Genomic DNA, 20,493 nt, shown 5'->3' with positions numbered 1-20,493 from the left:
GGATGATTTTCTCTGGCCATCCTCTCCAAAATTGCAACCCCTTACACACTGAAGTCTCCAGCCCCCTTCTCTGCTTTCATTATTTTTCTTCTTAGCATTTTTTACCCTATAACATAATAACTATTTACTTACTATGTTTATTGTCTGTCTCCTGCTAGAATACAGGTTCCATAAGCACAGAAATTTTTGTCCAGTTCTGTATTCTTGGTATTTAGAACAGAACCTGGTACAAAACACGCTCTTGATAAAATTTTTTTAATGAATGAATATATTTAGAACTTGATCCCCATCTTTACATCTAGGAAACTATCCACAGTAGCATGATGGATGAAGGATCCCAACCTCTACCCCAGTGGTGTAACCAGTAGAGAAAACATCTCTGCTATGCATACCTTTAGCTTAGCAGTGCACACCTGACAACAAATTATAATGAACTATCTGTGTTTATAGTTGGGAAAAACTGCTGGAGTTTCCAACATGTTCTTTTGTATGGAAAGTAACACTGAAGGGCAGTATCGCTTATGACATCTTTGTGGTATAGATGGTTTTTGAGAATGCTGTCTAATATTTATAACTTTCATTATATTTTATATTTTAAAATGTTTTGAGGGATTTTTTTGGTAACTTTTCTTTTGATCTCTGAAAGACTGGCCAAGAATAGTACCTCAGCTTCCTTCCGTTTCGTGTTACTTGATATTAACAGGAGCCAGTATTTTTAAGACTATGACATAACAAGTTAGGCACTTCCTTTGTAGCTTGGGGTGACTCAGGCGATTGTGAAGATGGGTCCTTAACGGCATGGGCCTCTGGGGTGGAGAAGCAAACTTTGATCCGGCAGAGACTTGTTTATCAAGAAAGTCAGGATTAAGAGAACTAACTCTACTTCATTGGTTGTGAAATGACAGAATCACAAAGATATAAAGTTAGGCACCGTTTGACAAGAACCAGGATGTGCAGTCAAGAAAGTTTGGCTAGCAGCAAGAAACTAGCTCAGAGATCATTTTTGAGAGCCAGTGGGTAGTGCCAGTGATTTCCAAAGGCAGATATGCCATGCTTTGCAGCTTCTTAGCTAGGAGACTGAGGGGTCAAGAGCAGAATCCAACTCTGAGAAGAACTACTTGGAAGAGCTAGGCTCTGGCTCTTTTGGGAGTTAGGTTAGCCCTGGAGTACCAGAAAGACAGCTTATCGGCACCCAGAAGGAAACACAGAAGCAAAGGCATAGTCCAAGAGATGTATCGGTAATGGGGTAGGAGGTGTAGCAACTCAAGAGTTTTGTAGGCCTAGAAACTCCCCTTGAGGGCACTGGTTCTCTGGTTATTATGTATGTTTGCTTGCTTGTTTTGTTGGAGTGACAGAGGTTTGTGGGGTTAAGTGGTATACAAGTGAACCTTGGCACTGGGACTTAACCACTGTGTTTAGTATCAGAGAAAGTGACTTTATTTCAATCTATGGTAGCTTATGTAAGAGGGAGGTTGTAGGTTATTTATTTTCCTATCTTAGTGATGACCGATTCAAGAACTGGATGAAATAGAAGTTGGGGAATACCAGTAAGTTTAAGAGAAAAAGAAAAAGACTGAAGCAGAAGTGAGACGATTTCAAGTTTTTGCTAAGCTGATGCACAAAGATACAAATTTTAAGGTAGAATACTTATAATTTATTAATTTATGATTTATATACTAAATTTATTTATCACAGTTGTGATAAAATAGTTGGATAAAATATTGTGATAAAATAATTGGATAAAGTATTGTGATAAAATAATTGAATATATAAGTGAATTTTAAATATTCTGTGATAAAATAATTGAATACATGAAATGAATTATAAAATTAACCATACATTAAAAGAATTAAACTACTGCGCAAAATTTCCTTTTCCTTTATCTTTAACAGATTTCTTCAGAATCTATATTTTTAAACATCATATCTTTGTTAGCCCTTAACATTCAGTTACTTCTTTTTTCTGTGAATCATTATTTTTCTCTTTATCAGGAAGATTCTGATCACTTTCATAGTTTCAGTTATGCTAGTAACACTGATTTATTTTCTTTAAAGCTTACATTAACTTGATTTCTACAGAAAGAGAGTATTTCTAATAAACTTTCCTATTAGAGTTGTTCACACTCCGATAGAGCTGTATTTTCCTTAAAGACTCCTTTTGACCTCTCAGACTAGAATCACGCAGGACCTCCTGTCTGCCCCTATTATTTTACTACTAGAATTCTTAAAGGGCCCTGAACTTACTTACTTCACATGTAATACGTTACAACATTTTGCATAATAGAGGCTTACTGTTTTAAATACTGCTGAAAGCATATATTTTTAAGGTTTCCTACCCTGTAGGACTCTAAACGTTCTGCAAAGTTCAAAGTGTGGAGCATATAAACATATACATAAAGTCTTAGTTTCTCAGAAAATGTTAAGGACCACTTTGCCATTAATAAATCTCAGTATGAATTTTTTTAATCAAATCGAACTGTAGATGGCTGAATTTCTTGCTCTTTTGAAGATGTCATCTAGCTCAACAGTCTGTGATTCCCTGAGAGACCCTTTTATATGTTTTTAACTCTGATGACTTAGTTGCCTGGGCAGTTGTTATATCAGTGAATTGATGCCAAGGGCACTTGTCTGGTTAAGTAACAAGATTCAGTCATTTAAACCTCTATCACAAAAGACAATTATGTTGAATGTTTTCTCATGTTAAGTCAATTTCATGTGAAATAAATTATATTTGAGTTTTTTAATATAATGAGAGCTTAGACATAATTTTAATAATAAACCCTGTCAAAGTCTATTGGGTTTTTTTTGTGAATGATTTACAATTAAATATAGGTCGCTTAGTTCATGGGGGTTGGAAGTGGTCCAGCTTATTTTTTTCTCCTCACAGAATGAGAGCACAAAGATACTACTACTAATATTTGTAAGAGGAGGTAGGCGGCTGAATCATGACCTAATTAACTTTTTAACATTTTTTTCTAGACAAAAGCTGACTGTATGTCCTATCATCAATGGGGAAGACCACCTTCGTTTGTTGAACTTTCAACACAATTTTATAACTCGGATACAAAATATTTCTAATCTACAGAAGTTAATATCCTTGGATTTATATGATAACCAGATTGAAGAAATCAGTGGGCTTTCTACTCTGAGATGCCTTCGTGTCCTTCTGTTAGGGAAAAACAGGTATTCTTTGTAGAGCAGTGTTTGTTTGTAACCTAATGTTATGTGTAGGATTAATGTGGAGATGACAGAATTGAATAATACTTAAGAAATGAATAAGCTAAAAATTTTAAAAAATTATTTGAATTATTTGAGTGGACTAAGATCCAGTCATAATTTGTTTCATGAGATTCAGTTTGACAATTTGTCACACCAAGTAACATTTATTATATATTTTACTTCCATTGCTTTTCAGTGCCATATCTTATAGGGAAGTAAATAGCAGACTTTGGCCTTGATTTTGTTTCCTTAGAACTTACTTTAAACATGTGTATTCACTTTAGGCTTATGTATTTCACTTGTGACTCTTCCCAGTGTTTGACTAAGGGTAGACACTCGATACTTTGTGATTATCAAATCACGAATTGATTCTTTTTCAGATGGTAGTTTCAGTTTGTATCTAACATTACATCCTATATGAACTTCCCCAGTTCCTTTTATACAACTCTATTATGTAGTGCAACTATACAGTTCTTGACTTATTTCTTTGAGATTCATTCATTACTTTTCATTCTATTTTACTGAATAGCTTTTGCAATGCCTACAAAGAAGGGCTTTATAGTAAAATCCAAAAATGATTTTTATATTATCAAATGAAGAAGTTTAGATATAGTATCATAACCATGCTAGGTTCTCCTCCCCCATCTTTCCCTGCCTTCCACCCTAGCATGGATCTTGGATTACTCCTTGCAGGGAAAAAAAGTAATATCTTTTCCTCACCCGTCTCAAGGCTCATAGCTGACACTCTATAACAAAGATTAACAAGAGAAAAGCATTAACAATTTATTTAATACAACTTTTACATGACACAAGAGCCCTCATAAATGAATATCCTCCAAAACAGGGAAGACTGTGTATTTTTATGCTTAGGTTTGGTAGCAAGTGGACAGTATGATTGGACAAAAGGAGATATGAGCTAATGGTAATAAACTGGGGGAACTTAGCAAGGTCTATTTGTTCAGATTCTTCTTGGTGTCTCTGTGTCTTCATTCCCTTTTTTGGGGTATATTATGTATTTTACTTCCATTGCTTCCTTCCATGAGGGTCATAAGACCCTCATTCCAGAGGACTCCTGCCCTATACCCACAAAGGGAAGGGATAGATCAGATACTTCTGTCTATCTGGAAGATAGATCAGAGAATTTTTTATGGCCTCAGGGGAGAAAGGTGAGAGAAGCTCACAGAGCGAGCTTAGGAAAGGTATCTTAAATTTAAGGTAGGGTAGGTAGATCAGAGAATTCCTTTTGTGGCCTTAGGGAAGAAAGGTGGGAGAAGGTCAGAGAGTGAGCTTCCTCCTTTTTTTTTTTTTTGAGATGGAGTCTCGCACTGTCACCAGGCTGGAGGACAGTGGCGCCATATTGGCTCACTGCAATCTCTGCCTCCCGGGTTCAAGTGATTCTCCTGCCTCAGCCTCCTGAGTAGTGAGTATCTGGGACTATAGGCGTGTGCCACCACACCCAGCTAATTTTTGTATATTTAGTAGAGACAAGGTTTCATCGTGTTGGCCAGAATGGTCTTGATTTCTTGACCTTGTGATCTGCTGCCTTGGCCTCCCAAAGTGCTGGGATTACAGGCGTGAGCCACCACGCCCAGCCTGAGCTTCCTCCTTGTATGATTTTCTCAATTTCCTTCAGCTTAAATTACTCAGTATGCCACTGTGCCATAGTTTGGGGTGTTGTGTACTGAGCCTTGGCTGTCTTTATTCTCACTACCCAGTGATAATATAAGATACTTTTCCCAATATCATGTCCCAGAGTTCTAGTCTCTTGTTTGTCCTCCATAGTTTCTATGAAGGCTCCTATCAGTGTAGTTTATTACCCACAATTAGTTCAAGTGTTAAGCTAAGCATTATGTAGTCTGAGCAAATTTGGAGCATATCTTAGTCTGTTTATGTTACTATTAGGCAACCCATTGGGGGCCAAATTTTAACATGATGTTCAGTGGGGTCAGATACTCAAACCATAGCAGGGAGATTATAGAATCATAGAGTATTAGAGTTTGAAGTGACCTCAGAGAGTAGCTTTCTCTTTTTACAGATGGAGAAATGGAAAGGCAAAGTGACTTTTGCAAAGTTAGATATATACAAAGTCTATACAATAAGGGTATGCCACCAGAGCAGTTCACTGAGTAAGGTGAGAAGGGAAGTTCACTTTTCATACATTTAAGGCATTCCCTAGTCTCCCTATTCTCTTGCCAAGGTACTCACTATTCTCTTGCCCAGAGATTTCTTTACTAGTTTCTGATCCTCAGAGTTACTGATTTCTTTGCCTCGCTTATAATTATTCTTTAATACCATTGTCATTATTCCCTCCTTTTAGTCCTTGAGTTAATATTTTTAGTGATATTTAAAATCACTTTCTCTCATATTTGAGCGCTGTTCCTGGTTCCTACCATTTTAAGTCATCTTTCCATCTGTTCTATCTTCCTATTTGTACTTTTCCGCTTCTCTGGTTTCTTAGAATTAACCCTTTAAGTTGCCATTTTTGATAACTTGTGCCTTGAAGCCACCAGTCTATCTGAGCTTCTGACTTTATTTAAGGTCTTTTTGTTCTTTCAACTCTAAGAGACTTAATGCCTTTCTACTATATCATTATGTTAGTGAAGTAAAAGCAATCTAATGCTGTCTCTTCTTCCTCTTTCTACTCTTCCATCTTTTTTATTTGTTATTTGTTTGGTTTTAATCTTATTTTATTTTTCACATAAAGGAGTAGCTATTGAACAGTTCTAGAACTATTAGTGTTCTTGGATCAAAAAGAAAATGAGTCAGAAGAAAACTTTCCATATTTTCCCCTATTGCATGTTTTTGAAGTGTCAGTAAAATGCAAGTCTGATCCCTAAAACAAATGCCAAGTGCTCTCCAGCCAGCTGACTTTGTCACAGCAAGGGGCCTTTGAGCTGTGAAGATGGAAATCTATCCTGGGTTAGTACTTTGTGAACATTAGGCAAACTTGGCTGAGGATGCTGGTAAAGAGGGAAATACATCTGCTACCCTGTCTCTTCATGCGTTTGTGTTAGAAGATTTGTTGCTTCCTGCTGGTCAACTTCAGAAAGCTTTCTCCTTTCCACATTACTCTGCATTGTCTTTTGGTCCAAGGCAGTAGAACCATATATGGAAATCCAGGGCAATCACATGCCTCTGGGTTCAGGCAACTCCAACAAGGATTTCTAATCTAAAGCTAAGAAAGAACCTTGCTCAGGTTCTGTATGTGAGGTTTCCGTTGATACTAAAGAACTCCCAACCCCACATTGCTGTCAAAGTTCTTGTTCTCTAATTGTTCTACCTTCAGTATCTCCTGCTTATCCTCTCCAGGTCCTCTGCCACCCTTGTCATTACAGGCGAATGCAGAGAACTTCTCTGCATTTTCTTCTGATCACCAAGGATTAGAGATCAAAACTCTCTGTTAGAACCTGGGATTCTCTGTTTCTTTCCTTTTGATTCCTTGAAGTTTCCCACTTAAGGATTTGTTTCTGACACCCGAAAAGCTGAGCCTTCTTATAGGTCCTGTATGAGGTCTTTACCCTGGCATCGATAACATAATGTGGCCTGCAGAGACAGGGTTTGATATATCCCTAGAGGTCTCAGGTGATGGGTGGGCCTCATCTTTTTCTAGTTTCAGTTTCTATTCAATGGAAGAGCTTCTTTTTTAAATAAATCTTTCAGGTCACATTGGTGTTAATGTAAAAATGGTCAAATTTGGGGGCACTGGCTAGGATTCTGCAAATTCCTCACCTCAATACATAATCTGACCAGTGGGGGCCTTCTAGGCCAAGTGATGCCTTCGTTTACTTCTGAATTCTTTAGAATTGGGTATGTTTTTAGGTCATTTCAGGTGTTTGGGGGTGGGAAGAGAATTTATGGCAAAGGCAACTCATGAGAACAAGAGAGCAAGATGTTTGGTTGGTCTTGGGTTTAACTGATTGAACGTCTTGTCTGTTTTTCTTCCTGTTCACCTGGGTGATCCAAATCTGATGTGAGAGTCATAAAGCAGCTATGTGTCAAAGCTAAACTAATACCAGAAGTCATGTTATAGCCCAGTGGGTTCTTCTTGCCTGCTGCACAGAAAAGCCAATATACTGAGACAGCAGTTGTTGCAACTGAGTAAGAATTTAATAATCACAAGGCAGTCAAGTGAGCAGGATGGAGGAGGAGATATTTCTCAAATCTGCCTCCCTAAGAATTTGGAGACTAGGATTGTCACGGCTTGTTTGGCAGGCAGGAGGCTAGGGAATATGGGTTCTGCTTATTGGTTGGATTGGGGGTGGAATCACAGGAGTGTTGAATCTGTCTTCTCGCACTGAGTCAGTTCCTGAGTGGAAATCACCAGTCTGGGTGGTATCAGTTGGTCTACCAGAATCTGAAAATATATCTGAAAAATATCTCAAACACCAGTCTTAGGTTTCATTAACAATGTTATCTACAGGGGAAATTGGGGAAGTCACAAATCTTATTACCATTGGCTCTGTGATTCCTGAGCAGTAAGCAATTACAAAAAGGCAGCTTAGAAAACAATGACTGGTTATCATTTAATTATGCCTCAGTCTTAGCAGAATTCAGGCTCCTAACATAATTCTAACCTTGTGGTTGGTCTTTCATTAGTTTTATGAAGATGTTTTTGGTTCTTGAACAAAAATGAGGTTAGTTTCAGGAAGGGACTATTATGATCCTTGGTTTAAAGTTAAACTGTAAACTAAATTTTTTCCCATAGTTAGCTTGGCCTATGTGCAAAAATGAGCAAAGACAGTTAGCTTGTATGACTAGAAGCAAGATGGAGTCAGTTATGTTAGATTTCTCAATTTTGCAAAGGTAGTTGCAGTCACAACAGATAGGGAGTGACTATGTGAGGCCCTGGTGGAATTCTGAGGGAATACCTACTGCACATGATGGTTTCTCTGATTAAAGGGCCTTAAAGGTGCTCAGGATTTCTGATAAAGACAGAAACAGACTACATTGGTTCTTCAAATCAGAGAACTTTGGGCTGATATAATCTCCATTATCCCTGATGTATAATTTTCAAAGTGTTAAAAATATAATTCTCAGACAAATAGTAATCACAGGCCAGCATTTTAATTAATTCAATAATGTGGGAACCAGCAGGATGACAAAGCTGGTTCAAAGGAGAGTAAGAGAAACTAATAAACAGTGTTTTTACAGGCACTCCAGGTGATTCTGATAAATCCAGAAATTTGAGAACCACTGTTTTAGGGAATGTGAACTTGGAAGTATAAAGGAATGGAATAAAAGGCTTCTCTAATAGCTATGAGATCAGGTTACTATTAGAATGCCTGACTCTCTCCTAAGCTGTATGATTAGGGTATTATAATTTTCTGCAACTGTTTTAGGTATTTCAGAAGCAAAGCAGGCAGAGGAAAAATTGTGTTGAAAGTTGTACCTGGGCCAGGCGCGGTGGCTCATGCCTGGAATCCCAGCACTTTGGGAGGGCGAGGTGGGTGGACCACCAGGTCAAGAGATCAAGACCATCCTGGCCAACATGGTGAAACCCCGTCTCTACTAAAAATACAACAATTAGCTGGGCATAGTGGTGCGCATGTGTGGTCATAGCTTCTCGGGAGGCTGAAGCAGGAGAATCACTTTAACCCGGGAGGTGGAGGTTGCAGTGAGCCGAGATTGTGCCACTACACTCCAGCCTGGTGACAGAGCGAGACTCCATCTCAAAAAAAAAAAGAAAGTTGTACCTGTTTTCCTATTTGGTTGGGCTATTAATTTAGCTATTTGAGAGATTTAAATTCTAGACAGGATAGTATCAAATGCCTGGGAGTAGGTGAAGGCTAGTGAAAGAGTCCAGTGAGTCTGGAAGAATGCTGATGGTTTGAACGAAGTGAGGTAGGAGTGTTCAGGGGGTAGGATACAGATTCTGTCAGGGTGATGATGTGAGAGGAGACTGATGAGGAGGTGGTGGTCATAAGGCAGTGTGGTGTGTGTGTGTGTGATAAGGGAGTGAGGAAGATCTACAGCTACACAGCGATGATACATGGTGAGCATATGAGAAATATTTTTATAAATTAAATTGGATTGAATTGGCTTGTAATATAATTCTTGATTTGGCAATGATATAAGATAACTGAGATCAAGTGCAGACAGAAATTAATTAAGTTTAAGTCTGCATTATGTTTACATGGTAATGATCAGTATGTATGTGTATACATACACACTATATATATCTCACATATATACACACTATGTATAGATAACATATATATTATTCAGTGGATGATCCAAGTTCTAAAAACACTTAGAGAGGTGGAAATGGTTCTTTGAGGCAGTAAACAAGGACAACAAAAATCGATGGTGATAAATATATAGTGATAAAGATGGGTTGTATGAACTTCATTTTTTGTTCTTTTTTTTTTGCCATTGCTCTCATCTGGCATATCAAAAATTTCAAATAAATATAAGCATTTTACAAACTGAGCAGGTCCAGTAGAAAGCATTTAGGTGGTATGCAATTTGTCTCTGTCATAAAGAATCCTATTATGAATACCCTTGTGCATACAACTTATTCATTTAGTTAGTATGTTCGTTCATTCACTAAACAAATATTTATTGGGTACCTACTTGGCACTAGGCACTGTTGTAAGTGCTGGGGATAGAGTAGAGAACATGTCAGAATGTCCTCTTAAAGCTCACATTTTGATTTGGCAAGAGAGTTTTTTTTAAATGTAAACACAAAATAATATAATTTTAGGCTATGATCAATTCTGTGAAGTCAAAGCAGAGAAAGGAAACAGTGTAATGGGGATAGGAAGGGAAAACTATTTTAAATAGGGTCATCTGGAAGCAACTTTGAAGAGTTGTTTGATCTGAGACCTGAATAAAGTGAAGTTTTGAGGGAAGAACATTAGGGGAGTAGGAACAGCAAGAATAAATACCCTAAGGTGGAAATGTACTTGTCAGGTTAGAGGTACAGCAAGAATGCGTCTGTGGCTGGAGCAGAGTGAGTGAGCGAGCCTGTGGTAGGAGATAAGGCTGGTGGAAGAGTCAGCAGCCAGGTTAGTGCCTTGTAGGCAGAAGTAAGGAGTTTAGATTATATTCTAATGTGAAGAACTGTCTTGAATAAGTGCATTGACTTAAGGTTCTTAGACATAGGATTGCTCTTTTCTAATGATGACATTTAAACTCTCTTTCTCTTGAGTGGTATCGCATTTTTAAAATTTATAATAAATCAGAGGGAAATATATTATTGTTGAATATATATAACTATATATGTAGATAGAGTAAATTAAAATGAGTTACACCTTTACGCCTTAGCATACTTTGATTTACAGATAGGTGTGATACATCCATATTTCTATTCTACTTATTCTGGTTTTCAGAATCAAGAAAATCTCAAATCTGGAGAATCTAAAAAGCTTAGATGTCTTGGATCTTCATGGAAATCAGGTATTGTAAAGCCCTTTCATTTCTCTCTTTTTTGAAAAAAAGTTCAGGAAAATGGTATAAAAGTTTTAAGAATCATACTTGCATTGAATTTTTCAAGAGTTTCTTTATTGATTCACTGAAATTTCTAAGGTATCAAGGTTATTTATAGAAGATTTGGTAACTCCTCAGCAGTAAATGACAGATACAGCTTATAAAACATTTGGAATTCTTATAGTTATGACAATTTTGTTTTTTATTAACTTATTTTTAAAGTACACATTTTGCAACCTCAATCCAAGACCTAGAATATTACTGACTTTCGTCTACTTAGGTATTTCTTTTTTTATTCTATCTCCTTACTTCTGCATCACAGGTAACCACTATTCTAGATTTCATGTTTTTCATTCCTTTGTGGGTTTTTCAGTTGGTTTTGTCACATATAGGTATGTCTAAATAATATATTCTTTAGTAGTATTGTCTCTTAACTTAAAAAAGCTATACTATATGTTGTCATCTAGCGTTTGCTTTTTGAATACAGCATTATATTACTGAGCTTTAACTATTTCAAGTAGCTATAGTTTTATTTATAGTTGTATGTTCCATGGTAAGACTATACAAAACCTTTTGGCTCCTGTGTCTTATTGATAGACATTTGGGTTGTTTCCTGTTTTTGTTGTTGTTGTCATTTGTTTTATCTTGTTGTTTTGCCATTATGAACAGTACTTCTACGAACTTTCTTGTACATGTCTCCTCTTCTACATGTTCCATATGTACTCTAGAGTATATAGGAGTGAAACTGATGAGTCATAGGCTATTTAAATGTTTAACTTTAGAAGATAATGCCAAATTGCTTTCCAGAGGGATTGTACCAGTTGGTACTCGTACCACTAATACATAATCCTGTTGCTTCCTATTCTTTTCAACATTTGGACTTGTCAGACTTCTTAATTTTTTTCTGATTGAATTGGTATAAAGTGGTATCACGTTGTGGTTTTGATTTATATTTTCCTGATTACTATATAATCTAGGCTCCCAATTATGTTCAATTTGTCTACTCCTGTATCTGTCTGAATTTCTGTATCTATTTTTTATGTTCCCTCTCTTTATTCTTCGCTGTCAGATCATATTGGCTGTTTTTCAGTCCTTTGCTCATCCATTTAAATTTTTGTCTTTGAAATGTATTATTTATGGCCGAGATGGGTGGATCACGAAATCAGGAGATCGAGACCGTCCTGGCTAACACGGTCACAGTGAAACCCCATCTCTACTAAAAAATACAAAAAAATAGCCAAAAAATTAGCTGGCCGTGGTGGCGGGTGCCTATAGTCCCATCTGCTCGGGAGGCTGAGGCAGGAGAATGGCCCGGGAGGCGGAGCTTGCAGTGAGCCGAGATCGTGCCACTGCACACCAGCCTGGGCGACAGAGCGAGACTCCGTCTTGAAAAAAAAAAGAAAAAAAAAAAGAAATGTAATATTTATAAATAGTTACATGAGCTACATACTCATGCGGAATGTAAAGTCTCTTCTGCAGTGATAAGCCTACATCCTGGGATGATCTGGGAATCCCTGCCTGTTGATGAACAAGATCTTTCACAGCTGCTTATAGTTGGTCAGGTGCAAACCTCAGTGTGATCCATCTAGGCTTTCTAACAGCTGTTAGTTCCGGTAGTTTTGGTGAAAAGCTAACGTAATTAATAAAAACCTTGATAGATTTAATAGGCCACGTCTATTAGGTTCGAATCTAGTTCCAGCCTCATGTATTTGTGTGTGCATGTAGTGAGTGGGAGGAGTGATGGTGGCCTGGGAATTGTATGGCTCTGCAGGTTAGTTACTGTCTGTCCAATAGAGGGGAAGTTATCCGGTTAGATGGTGGTGGAAGGGGAAGAGGAATTAGAGTATTGACAGTAAAAGAATATCATACGCAAAGGCACTGAGATGGAAAACAACACAATAAGTATTTACCACCAGAGAACAGAGCATGTGTGGAAGGATGTTGAGAGAAGAGATTCGAAAGGTAGGCAACGACTAGATTGTGGAGGGCTTTGTATGCCAGGCAAATGAATTGGTGTTTTATCCTCTATTTTAAAAACTGTTTATAAATGAAACATTTTATGATAGCAGTATTTTTCTTGTTTATTTTAAAGTGTATATATGAGCAATAATAAACATATGATTTTCAAATTCTAATATATCTTTAAGAATTTGTGAGTACTACCCAAGATCTTCAAGAGCACCTGATAAAGAATACCATATCATTTCATCTGTACCTTATGTATAGGCATTAGTTACCAATCATTATGTTGACGCAAAATGTCTGTTCCTTGTTAGCTGACCTGTGTTACGTATTTTATAATTTCAGTGTATGTTTGTGATATTGTGTGTGTTAAACATTTGTACTGCACAAATTACTTCTCAAGTTCTACAACTGGAAGAACCTTGAGAAGTAATTTGTGCAGTACAAATGTTCTATAACTGGAAGAAGGAAGTTTTAAATGAAATCTGAGTCTTGTTTCATAATATATGAATCCAATAAGCAAAATTTCACAGTATTTCAAAGCAGAGATACAGTCTTCGTGACCTTAGGTTTCTAAAAAGCCAGGAAGGAACTATTCTAGATGAAACAACTAATGTCCAATTCTAAACATTTAGCATCTTATAGTAAAAAAGCTAAAAGACATTAAGTGAATGTTTATTGTCTTTTGAATTTACTTCTATTGAAAATAAAAATATGCTTGGTGCACACTGTGAAATAAAACATAATTGGTTTATGGATGTAAAATCATTCTGAGTAATGATGGTGGTGTTCAGGAAATGGATTGGGAAGTAGAGACGGAGGGAGGGGAAATGGAGACAGAATAGTTGAGAGAAACTAATTATAATAATCTTGATGAGACGGTGGCATGAACTAAAGTAGTAGCATTAAGGATATGATAAAGGGGCAGACTGGAAAAATATTTAAAAAGTAGAAACATCAAGACTTAGCAATTAATTGTATGTGAGTAGTGAATACAGAGGGATCTAGGAGGTTGACTAGGAGTTTCTAACCTAGATCTTGTGTTGGTTAACTGTAATTTTTTCTCTCAGTGAATTTTTGCTTTAACATAGACACAGATGTGCTTCAAGAAGAATCTGTTCTTTCAGTGGTATCTTTTCCTCCAGGGAGAGCCTGCTATTTCTGTGGCTGCTAACGTGAAAGCAAACACTTGCCCTTTCTGTATTGCTGGGGGGAAGGTTATCTTTATCCAGGCAGAGCAATCTAGGTTACTCTCATACACAAAGGTTAATACTGGAGTATACAGCTTTCCTAGATGTGTTAAGCAGCCCTGCAGTCTATATTGGGACTCTATCTGATCCCTGTGACCCATAAATGGGCTTTCCAACATTCCCATCATCTTTTTTCTTGCTGTGAAGTATATCAATCAATCAAGACCTATGCTGTCACTTTATACAACCCTTTGCCTGAAGCTTCTATTATCTGCTTTATGCTTGTGACTTTGTCCATGGCTGTAACAAGTAATTGACCTTATTCCATAGCAGATGTTGTACATGATTCTGGCCTGTTGGGTTTTAAACCAAGAAGCCAAATAATATTCTTAGTGATTTTTAAAATATGGGTCTATATACAGGAATTAACCATGTTTCTTTTCAGACTTTTCTAACTAGAAGGTAACTAAAGCAGGCATTCTAATTGTAAACCCCACCAGGACCATGTGGAAGGGTTGTTTTCTAAAGGAAATGTCCAGAACTATTAGCAGAAGGGAGAAAACATACCATGCAGATCATACAACAATTGTCCCCCATAACTCTGTATATTTATATATTTCTTGAGCTCAGGAAAGTTTTCTATATTTAAACACTCCTTCTTTTCCATTTATGTTTGTTATATCTGTATTGTTTGTCTTCCATCTCTCCATTTTATCTTTTATTCTTCCTCTCTGTTTTGCCTTAGCATTTTGGGAGGATTTCTAAGCTTGTGCTGACATTACTGATTTCTTTTTCTATGGTATCTATTTTGCTTTTTACTGGCTTCTTGCATTTTGAATTCTATCACCTGTTTAGTTTTAAAATGTTTTACTCCATGTCTTATTATACAGTTTTATAATCTGTAAATACTGATAATCTTGTTTCTTCTTTTTCAAATTTTATATAATTTTATCTTATTTCACATTAGTTAAATCAAAAATCTTTAAATGTGGTCATAGATTACTTTTATATATTATTGAATTTATAATAAACGTTTCTTTTCTGGAAACTGGATGGAACCTAATGGTGTTTCTTGAATATAAGAGTGTCCAAATAACAATGTGAAATATAGATTAGACATCTGAGAAAAGTTATTTTAGCTAACATCTGCTTTGAAATGTTAGTAAAAAATTTCCAATATACTGTGATGGCAATACAAATGAGCAAATTAATCTCCAGTGACTGTGAAATTCATTTTAATGTTCATCAGGTTGATGTAGTCCTCCATGAGGACTTTTATCTTGTGTCACGCAGTAACTCATCCCATTGTGCTATACTTGCTGTTTTATAATAGTGGGGCTTAACATCACTTTGAGCTCTCATCACTTCAGTGTTAGTTTTTACTTACCCTCTCCTTAGTGTGCAGCTCAAACTTCTCTGCTGCAGTTTAGAGCTGATTATTATTTTTTATTATTATTATTTTTGAGATGGAGTTTCGCTCTGTCACCCAGGCTGGAGTGCAGTGGCGTGATCTTGGCTCACTGCAACCTCTGCCTCCCGGGTTGAAGTGATTCTCTTACCTCAGCCTCCTGAGTAGCTGGGATTACAGGCACATGCCGCCGTGCCGAGCTAATTTTTGTATTTTTAGTAGAGATGGGGTTTCATCATGTTGGTCAGGCTGGTCTCAAACTCCTGACCTCAAGTGATCCACCCACCTCAGCCTCCCAAAATGTTGAGATTACAGGTGTCAGCCACCATGCCTGGCCTTAGTGCTGATTATTAATGGCAGCAGCAGGCCATCTGGAGTGGCTGCTGCCATCAGGCCAGCTGCAGCAGGGAGGCGTGGCTGGGGCTGCAGGCTCCATGGAGCCAGCAGGAGCTGGGGACAAGTGGGAGCCCCACCCCTTCCGAGTTGGGGCAGGAGCTCCCCGGGTGCTGCTACAGCCACCCAAGCCACGACTGCAGACCTGGGCATCCCTGTGCTGTTGGGGCCAGGAAGCAGGCAGGAGCCTTGCCCTCCTGGGTACAGCTGCAGCCTCCCAAACTGCAGCCGTGGACCCAGGCATCTCTGCACTCTTGTGGACCCAGGAGGCTCCCCCGCTGCTCTCCCAATAGATTCTGAAGTGTCTGCTTCTGCTGTCTGGCTTCTCCCTGCTGTCAGTGCCTGCTCCAATCTCAGAGCAAAGTTGTGGTTAAGCCTGGGTGCTGTGGCAGCCTGGCCAAGTATGCACATGCTTGGGACAGTGTTTACACACCAGCCCTTTGTCACCTCAGCTCCCTTTGAATTTTTGTCACCAACAAGCATAGAAGGGAATCCAAGGGGGGCTGAGGACAGCTAGGTGCTGGCCTGCAGGTGCCCCTTCATACCTATAGCCTGGGCACCATGAACAGCAGCAGGAGGCAGACAGTTTCCTGAGCAGAAGCGGGCAGGTCCCTGATGACTCCCCACCTTCAGGCCAGGCTGCCAGTCCCACTGACTGGAGTGGGAACTTGTGGTACCTTTTCTGGGTCTGCCAATGACTGCTCATGGACCAATCAGCACACACTTCCTCTACCCTGAAGCCCATAAAAGCCCCGGACTCAGCCAGTGCTGAGCAGACATTGGGATAACCAGCTGTAGAGAGGAGCAAAGTGCTCTAGGGCCTCCTCTCTACTGACAGCTGCAGAGATGGTGGGATAACCAGTTGCAAAGAGGGGCTGCCCTTTCTGCTGATAGCTGAACACTTGTCAAGATGACTTTCTTGGTAGAGAGGAGCCACCCTCTCTGCTAGTTGCTGAACACTCATCAGAACACCCTGGCTGTGGAAAGGAGCTGCTCCCTGTGGGTTTCCTCTGAGCTGTTCTATCACTTAAGAAAGCTCCTGTTTGTCTTGCTAACCCTCCACTTGTCTGTATACCTCATTCTTCCTGGTCGCAGGACAAGAACCTGGGACCCACAGAATTTGGGACCCACAGAATTGTGAGGCTAAAAGAGCTATAACACAACAGGGCTGAGACATGCCCTTCACTCGCCATGTTGCAGGCAAAGAGAAGGAAACTGTGGCCCTTTGGGTCACCTAGACTTGGGAGCTCCCCAAACCAGGGCTGTGACTCCCTCTTTGGGACCCTGAGGTTCCTCGCATATCCAGGCTTCTGGGTGCCACCGTGTTCCTCAGTGCCAGCTGTGGAAGCTGTTTGCAGTGTTCCTGGTCCAGCCGCAGCGTCGCAGAGAGCTGGTGCCCATGTCAGAACCTGGAGCTGCCTGCCCCGCCGTAGCAGCCAGCATGTCTGACTGTGCACAGTGGCCAGACCCCACGCTCACTCACTCCCTTCGCAGTTCCACACCTGACTTGCCCTTGGCAGACATGGGACCCAGGCCAGCAGCATGAGCTGAGCACAGCCTGCGAGGGCGGTTAGGTGAAATGAGCTCAGTGGGCCAGAACAAAACTCGCCCAAGGGCGCCATTGGCCACAGAGGTTTCTGGTCAGAAAAATGACACCCCAAAGATCCTGTAACATTATATGCACATGCATATTCCATGATTCAAGTCCTCTTATTTTAAACAGTGTTCACCATTTTGTACCCTCACTAAATATTTTCCATCTTTATTAATGTAGCAGCTTTCAATTAATTAAAAAAAAATTACCCTCATCTTCTCCTGGGAATCCTAGTTCCTTGACCCTTTGCATTCAGACTTGACTGCTCTCAAGATCTTGCAGTTTAAATAGAATTAACAAGGGTAATTGATGTCATTCCTTTCCCTTGCCTTTTCTGTCAGAGGCCAGACTTGCTTTATTAAAACATGATGAGCTTATGCCTTGGGATCACAGTATGTTTCTATTTGGCAGGTAGTATGTAGCCTGCACAGAACCTGGGACAGATTGGGCACTTAAAGTTGCCCAATGGACTCGTTGATTATTTGATGACATTTACTTCAAGTGTTTACTATGGTCATTGTAAAATATGATCTTTTAGCTAATGTTCACAAGTTATGTGACTTCATGTTATCTACAACATAGGAAATTGAAAATAGATTTTTAAATGTCTACATATACACTTACCACTGAATCCAGTGACTTTGAATATTTTATTTTTAGGGTTTTTAGAAGATGTGTATTTTAGGTTTTTGACTGCTAATCACCCTTCTCCTATTTTTTTTAACAGATTACCAAAATTGAAAATATTAATCATTTGTGTGAGTTGAGAGTTTTAAATCTTGCTAGGAACTTTTTAAGTCACGTTGATAATCTTAATGGGCTGGATTCACTAACTGAACTGAACTTGCGACACAATCAAATCACTTTCGTGGTGAGTATTAAAATGGAATTGATATGTACTTTGTGGCTTTTTTTCAAGGAATTGAAACAAATGCTATAATATGACTTTCTGCAAAGTAAGAATCTATGGTTATTTAGTTTTCTTCTGAATTTAAATTGTGGATGTAATTATTAAGCTCTGTAATATGTTGATTTGGGAGGTATTGAGGTATTTTCCATTTTAAAGAATAAATATAATGTTAGAAACACAATAGAAGTGTTATCAGAAAATGAATCATTTGGTGTAAATGAGTAGTAAATCCTTTTCTGTTTTGTCTTGGGTATAGAATTAGTAAGAAAGAGGGTTACTAGTGACTGAAAGTTGAGAAATTATTGTACTAAGAGGGAAAAGGCACAGAGAGGTGAGGTTGAGAGTTGTGAAGATACACATAAATACTGTATGCTTTGCAGTTTTTAAAAAGGCAGCTTGGTATGGTGGGAAAAGCATTGCATAGGGCATCAGAGGCCTAGTTCTGGTCTTAGCTTCATCCCTCATTAGCTATGTGACCTTGGGTAAATCACAACTCTCATGGCCTCAGTTTAGCTTTTTCTAAAATGAGGACATTGAACCAGTTTGACTCTAGGGTGTTTTTCAGTTTATTGACTCTGAAAAAAGACATGAATATGGCGGAGAACTGGCATGTGAGCAGGAGGAAAAAGAGTTCGATTGTGGGGTCAAAACTATGGAAAGGGAATTCTGGAACTCTGAGATGAACTTGGTCAAATTTATGATTTTGCTGAAGGTCAGCAACTAAATGGAAACTTGATGCTGAGATATTTTGTATTTGTACATATGTGAAGAGCATTAGAAATATAACTGTTCTGCTTTGTGATATGATACAGGTAATGAGGAACATTATTTGCTCTTTAAGAAGTTTCCTTTGTTTAAATGCTATAGAAAAACTGCATTAGGTTCTTATAGAAAAACTGCATTAGGTTCTCTCTGGTATCATTTATGCACTTTGAAAGACACAATATACCTCTTAACTCTTTCAACATTGAGTTCCCTTGTAAAGAATTAAGTGTACTGTAAATGGTACACTTGAAAAGGCTGGGGGACAGATGATACCTTATTTATAGGTCTCATAGTACAGATTGGTTTTATTTTGAAGGTTTCCCAGAAAATATGAGTCAGGTAATGCTCATCTCTTCTAGAAGGTTAGGACAATTTTAGCATGCTATCCAAGATACAGATTTATTCCAGAACTTCTACTTTCTGTCGAGCCCTTCCCAGATTAGATATAATACTGGAACTGGACTGTTTATTTAAAAGACATTCAGATTGGGATAACCTGTTATGTTGCTAAGTCTCCAAGAACTGCTCAGTCAGGACTTAATTTGTCCTTAGGACCTTGGGTCTGGTAAGATTCCAAAACATTTTGTTAGAATACGGAACAGGAATCTACTGGCCCTAGTTTATTCCTGCCTATATTTTGGCTTTTGTTTGGGAAGTGCATAATGCGTATTCAGGAAATTGCTTACTGAATTCCCCGTTGAGTATTAGATTTAATCACTACTGTTATAGTTTAGGCAGCAGTAAACAACTGATGGAAGAGGAAATTGTATTAATTTCTAAAAGTTAAAAAGACAATAAGTGTCATGCATATTAATTACAGTCATTTGCTACATATCAAATTTACTATATCCGTATATTGTGAAATATATGGATAAATAAACTTCATCCAACTCTTATTTCTTTTTCAAAGCATCTCTTTCTTAAAATATTCAAGGGACTTTAAAATCTGAGGATACTTTTTTTTCCATCATTTTTTTCTCCAGGATCAGTCACCACACTTACTCTTTTTGCTTTTTTTTCTTTCATGGTTTTGATTTTCCTCAGTAGCTGGTAATCTTTAAATGAAGGACCATGTTAAGGAGTATCTGGGTATCCTGTGCAGTTGAGTAGATCTTTTTAACCATAAGATCTTGCTCTAGAATGATCGCTAGATTTGTGTCAGTTCTTGAATCCCACACATTTGTGAATTTCCTTTTAGGGTAAGTGAAAGGGAAAAGGCAGTCTCACTCAGTGACTGCCAAAATAAGACTTTACTTTCAGGGGTAGAAAGACTTTGTTTTCATTTGTGCCAGGTGAAGCTGCCATTTCTTTTTTCCCTCTGATTCTTATGTAGAGGTGGTTAATCATCTCTATAGATAAAACACCCACACTTTCCATCCTTTTTTGACAAATACTCTATTTTGTTTGGAGAGCAGTTCCTTAGGCTCTAGCTGAGGATTTCTTCAGCCAGCTGCTCTGTACATGTTTATATTCATGACAGGAGTGGGAGTGGGTGGGTTTGTTGGTATTCTAAAAATAGCTGTTGAGTAGACAGATCTTTAATTATACACCTACTTGATTCAGCACAGTTCACCCTAGTCCATGCTTGTTCATTGTATGCACTGACCCAGCATGGAGTAAGATGG

General features: G+C 38.4%; 1 protein-coding gene across 1 annotated transcript in view; it reads left to right on the top strand.

Moving 5' to 3' along the window:
* LRRC49 (leucine rich repeat containing 49) overlaps nucleotides 1-20,493 on the top strand; it is a gene marked incomplete at its 3' end in the record, with an annotated part of 168,338 nt that overhangs the window by 48,525 nt on the left and 99,320 nt on the right. The window contains exons 6-8 of the mRNA XM_011940552.1: nucleotides 2,979-3,182; nucleotides 10,550-10,616; nucleotides 17,921-18,064. Of these exons, the coding sequence (XP_011795942.1) occupies nucleotides 2,979-3,182; nucleotides 10,550-10,616; nucleotides 17,921-18,064 (415 nt within the window). The remainder of the gene's footprint in view (nucleotides 1-2,978; nucleotides 3,183-10,549; nucleotides 10,617-17,920; nucleotides 18,065-20,493) is intronic.

This window comes from Colobus angolensis, unplaced genomic scaffold (assembly GCF_000951035.1).
Source record: "Colobus angolensis palliatus isolate OR3802 unplaced genomic scaffold, Cang.pa_1.0 Scaffold19, whole genome shotgun sequence".
NCBI lineage: Eukaryota > Metazoa > Chordata > Mammalia > Primates > Cercopithecidae > Colobus > Colobus angolensis.
Note: the sequence above shows the minus strand (reverse complement) of the source record. Positions and strands in the feature narration are given on the sequence as shown.